General features: G+C 41.1%; 1 protein-coding gene and 2 non-coding genes across 3 annotated transcripts in view; 2 read left to right on the plus strand and 1 right to left on the minus strand.

Annotated features, from left to right (window-relative positions):
• Positions 1 to 1594, plus strand: part of LOC119590113 — a gene marked incomplete in the record, with an annotated part of 27790 nt that extends 26196 nt beyond the window's left edge. The window contains 1 exon segment of the mRNA XM_037938882.1: positions 1 to 1594. This exon segment is cut by the window's left edge and continues 1132 nt beyond it. Coding sequence (XP_037794810.1) covers positions 1 to 20 — 20 coding nt within the window.
• A 2601-nt stretch (positions 1595 to 4195) lies between these two features.
• Trnaf-gaa lies at positions 4196 to 4268 on the plus strand. The gene has a single exon. It is a non-coding gene; the product is annotated as a tRNA-Phe (tRNA).
• Positions 4269 to 4616: 348 nt separating this feature from the next.
• Positions 4617 to 4689, minus strand: Trnaf-gaa. Its single transcript has one exon. It is a non-coding gene; the product is annotated as a tRNA-Phe (tRNA).
• Positions 4690 to 5203: the final 514 nt, after the last annotated feature.

The following is a 5203-nucleotide window of genomic DNA, read 5'->3' on the forward strand; positions in this document are numbered from 1 at the left end:
CGTCCAGGGTAGGGGGGTAAGGTTGGATCTTTCTCATCTTTACCGCCACCAAAAAGGAGAAGAAAGATTTCTCCTCATTCTGCATTAGACCACTCTCTGTCAGCAAAGGAAGGGTCATCTTCTGGTTTACATCCTGACATGGTACATTCCTCCATTCCTTCCTCTTCCTTTGAGTCAGCTATGCCTCTTCCATATCCAGTAACCACAGATAAACCACCTGCCATAGGTGTGCTTGGAGAGGGTACAGGTAATTCTCTTCCGGGTATATGGTTTCCAGTGCCATCAGATTGGAATGTTAGTATGGTCGGCGGTAAACTCGTTGCTACTAAACCATTTGTGGATGAAAACGGTGCACTATCTCGTCAACCGATTGATAATGTTGAGTTTCAAATCACACGGAACTCGGGGAACAGTGTCATGAAATGTAGATATGTTCCCTCAACAGACAGCAGTACGTATCATTCGTGGGAGGCGGCAGCGAACAGGTTGAAGCAGTCTCTGGCTGAAGCAGATCAGCTTTTCCCAGATAAACATTCCAACATTACTGTAGCTCTGTCTGCCACATCAAATGGACTAGATGTAAATTTTCATCAAGAGCCCTCTGAAGTATTAACAGCGCTTGGAGAAGAGTTTGTAGAGCTGTGGAAATCTGTAGCGGATGCATATGCACCGAGGATGCTGTCTCTGCCTCCAGGATTCACAGGGGTGAGTTCCATTGCTGGGCCATCAGCTTATGCACAGACACTTCGATTCCTGTCTGCTCCTCGCATCCAAATGGATGACATTCCTGTGCACCTGCGTCGGCCTCGGATTCATTATGTTGAGGCGGATGGGAGGACTCGGCAGTCCGCATTAGCTTTGAGTTCAGTTCAGGCTGCTTTGGCATATGGCTCAGACTTTGCTGGCAGGATGGCTGAGAAATTACAGTCTGATCCTGAGCTGGACGCAGTATCCGTGATCCGCCTTTTACAACAGCAAATGCTAGATGCAGCGCAGTCATTGACATTCCACGTCAAGGACCTTCTTAAACAAGCAATTCACTTTCGACTTTGCCTGCGTAAGGATACGCTGCCGAAAGTACCTGAAAGCCATCATTATAAGATCGTGAAGGGGGATCCCTTTGCAGCAGATATTTTTGGGCCGGCTTTAGAAAAGGCTATAAATATCAAACCACCTACGACAAAAGACTAGTCATATGACACAAAAGGGAGTTTATTCTCCCTTAAGCCCTTTTAGCTCTAAGTAGAACTTAAACTTCTATTTCCGAAGCATTTCCAGCTTCACTTTTAAGCAAATATCACTTTCTAGAAAGACATTTTCATAGTGCAACCAGTATGAAAGATTGTAGTGACGTAACAGAATAAAAAGTTGAATGTAGAAAAAACATTTATGAATACAGGCTGGATGCAGCTTAGAAATGAAGTTCGTAATAAGTGTTTATGAATGTGGTACGTTGCATGAGAATAGTACGATGATGAAATAATGTTATTTTTTGTATGACCAGTTTTAAAACCGTGTCTCATCTAGAATGAGACTAAATTTAGGGAGTAAAACTGAAATGGTAAAATTACAATAAAATTTACAAGAAGTAAAACAACATCTTTCATTTACTTTAATCAAAGGGACTTAAGCTTCATCAAAGTAATGTCTAACACACAAAAGAAATTGTTGTAAAAAATGATTTTGAGGGTATCATAGACTTCGCATTTATTGTGCACAACTTTCTGGAATCGAGTTGTGGCCTGTGTTTTTCACATTTATAGCCAACCGATAATTCTGTGATTTATAATGCAAAAAATGAAGTCCTAGTTTTGTAAAATTACAAAGACAATTCAAGGGATTTTGAAATGTTATTAAAATTTTGGTATTCATCCATGCAAGACCATATTACGAGGGTTCGTGTTAGACCAACAATATACAATTTTCTTATATAGTACAACTTTTTTTTAGCAGACATGAATCATAGAAAGGATTACGAAGTGAAAATTAAAATCTGAATAGAATATCAAACAATCTGAAGATCTAGGGAAAGGGCTTTGTTGACGAAACGTTTGGAGATATAAAAAAAAACCCTACCTTCTGCATACAAATCTTTTTCTTCCAAGCTTTATACCATAATCGTTCAGTCTGAGGAACCGATATCGCTGAACCATCGGCTCTTTGTGGCATGTAAACTATATTAGGTTCCGGGTGCTTGGAAATGGCCTAAGGAATGGTTCTGGTAGATAACGTGCTTAGGACACGTAGCTATCGCATAGAAGTAAAGGAAATAGAACTTCAGGAAAATCTCTTATTCGTAATTACTATCCTGTTAAAATAGACAGCCATTTTCGTTTCTAAATGCGGAGTTTACCCAATCTAACCATTCAAGCTTTTAAATTTTCTTCGCGAACAAGGTGACGGTGAACATATCTAATTTAGATAATGAGAAGGTTATTTAAGTTCCTTGTAGGGATCTGTGTTCTTACTAAGTGAGTGTTGAGATATGGATGTCCCAGATCTGTTGGGCCCTGAATAGTGTTAAGACTCAAACCAGGGACCTTTAGAACTCCAGCCTAACGCTTATTCCAATAAGGTCTATCAAGATTTGCCATGCTTCCCGTGCATTGCTTTAACGTAACTTCTCTGACGAACCCCCACCCCAGTCCCTTGCTCGATGTAGTCGGGGGGGGGGGGGGGGGATTAGGAGACCTCCGACCTCAGCCATCGTTTTGCATGGTCTTTTCTTCTTCCCCTTTCCTTTTCCTCTTCTTCATTCCCTTCTCATGTCCACTTATCCTATTAACTCATTTCTACCCTTTTCGCCACAATACTTTACCCTAGTGCTGTATGACCTTTGATGTCTAGCACATTTATTTGTTTTTGAACTATCAACCATTACACCTTTCTATAGTGCTAAATGACCTTTGATGTCTAACACAATTATTTTGCTTTGAACCCATTGATCATTAACATTTCTCTGACGAGCAAATGAGCAATATGGGAAGAAATAGGTAAGATTCATCGGAATCTGAATAAAGATTTTTCATAGGAACTATTTTTCCTACAATTGATGTTCAAATTTCAGCATCAGGCTTGGGGTGCGTAGTGAATGACTCTTAATGTATTATGCAGAATATTATCCTGTTAATCATTATGTAGTCAGGATTGTCGTGACTGCTATAAAACACGATTTGGATGTTTGAACACGCCACCCCTGTAACAACAATGTTTTTTGTTAAAATATAACCCCTTCTGGGCAATGCAAGAACAACCATGCTACTACTGTAGGGAATAAGCAACTGCTCTGACAGCCTACATATAATTCCACGTTTCGGTGACATTTTTTTGCGTACGAATAATATTTTATTAATCACTTTTCTGTTAGGTGCCCAGAAGCTAAAAAAAGGGAGAATATTTTGTATTACCACATACAGTTAAGGAAGATTTAACTGTGGAGATATTGCTGCCTGATTTGTAAGGTTCTAATATTGTCTGAAAGTAAAAATCAACTTCAATTAAATGTCCTACGTAGCATCATTAATGTGAATAAAAGAGGAAAAAAACATTTACTTTTTCTATAGTATTAAACGAATGATTAATCAGAAGCAATACACAGTGGGTAGAGCTGGCGGGAGAACTCGTGAACTGTGTTGGGGACAGCCGTAAGTAATCGTTCTTATCTTCATTTAGCTTCTAGGGAAGGTATTTCAGAAAACTCTGAGACTACATTTATATTCATGTTTAATACAAATGCACTTGGAGGCTTGATTATATATACACACACAGACGAGCAAATGGATTCAGTGTGTACATGAGGATTAGCTTTGTGTATAGATATTAATTGGAGTTAGGTGATCAAGCAAGCGACCAGGAAAAAGAATCCAGGGCTTTTAGGTTACCAAGGCCATATACCGTGACAGTATATATTACAGTATCAAGTGCTTCAGGTATGTAGAAATGTAGAGGTAACAGGTGTTCCTGAACAGGCTGTATGGATAATCAGAAATGTATTTGAAATTTTGAATAGTTACAGGCATTTTGCACCGGTAGCAGAGTTGTACTTGGTGAATATGCACTTTTTTTTCTCTTTGATAGTTGCATGATAATGGGTAAAAACATATGGAGCACATCAAAATTGGAGAGTAGCTATCTTGGACTTAAATAGTAAATGTAATCGAGCAGCAAATGTGAGCTTTGTTTCTTTGTATTTTGTGCCTAGATAGCTCAGTTGGGAGAGCGTTAGACTGAAGATCTAAAGGTCCCCGGTTCGATCCCGGGTCTGGGCAGTTTTGCCAACTCGGCGAACAGGCTGACCGCGTGCCAGCTGGACGGGCGGCGGGGAGAGCGACCGGGCTCGGCTGCGGGAAACCTTATCGCTGTTTTGAGGGCAAGAGCTGGGTTCTTGTATCAAGACCAGCGTTCCAAGTTATTAATTATTCTCTCCTGCTTTCTCTCTCCGTCTCTATTTTTCTCTTTCTTACTCTCTCTCTTCTCCCCCCCCCATTCTCTCTCTCTCTGTCTCTCCTCTCTCGCGAGAGAAAGCGATAAGGCTTCCCACAGCCAAGGCCGGCTGCTCTTCCTGCCACGCGACACTGTTGCCACGCGGTCAGCCGGTTCGCCGGGTATGACAAAACTGCCCAGACCCGGGATCGAACCGGGGACCTTTAGATCTTCAGTCTAACGCTCTCCCAACTGAGCTATCTAGGCACGTAAGTTTGGTAAACCTCATATGTATTTATAGTCTGTATTTAGAAAGTTATTGATTATATTCAATTAATGAATAAATAATAGCAACTCTTCGGTTATATCTTGTATCTGTCTGGTTTTAACTAGCCTCATGTAATTATCACTTAACCATTACCAGTGAACATATGTAGATCTATCCATCTTACTATCCCTTTGCTCATATACTTATTTCTGCCTATCTGTCTGTCTCTCTTGCCCGCTTACGCGTTGGACACACTCGCCTCACACATTCCTATCCATTGTATCAGCACGGAAGAGTGTTTTGCTATTCATTCCTATCTCATGTCACATTCTGATCCACCTCTATGGTCGTCATGCAATGTTCCTCTTTCAGTCCCGCACACCCTACTATCCTATCCCCGCTTTGCAACAACCCCTACCTCTGCTTTTCTTCTCGTATTCTCACTTCTCCGACCCCCCCCCCCCGATCCCTCTTCTTCCTTGACACGCTCCTCCTCAACCAGCTCGGATCAGA

Source organism: Penaeus monodon, chromosome 26, assembly GCF_015228065.2.
Source record: "Penaeus monodon isolate SGIC_2016 chromosome 26, NSTDA_Pmon_1, whole genome shotgun sequence".
Taxonomy (NCBI): domain Eukaryota; kingdom Metazoa; phylum Arthropoda; class Malacostraca; order Decapoda; family Penaeidae; genus Penaeus; species Penaeus monodon.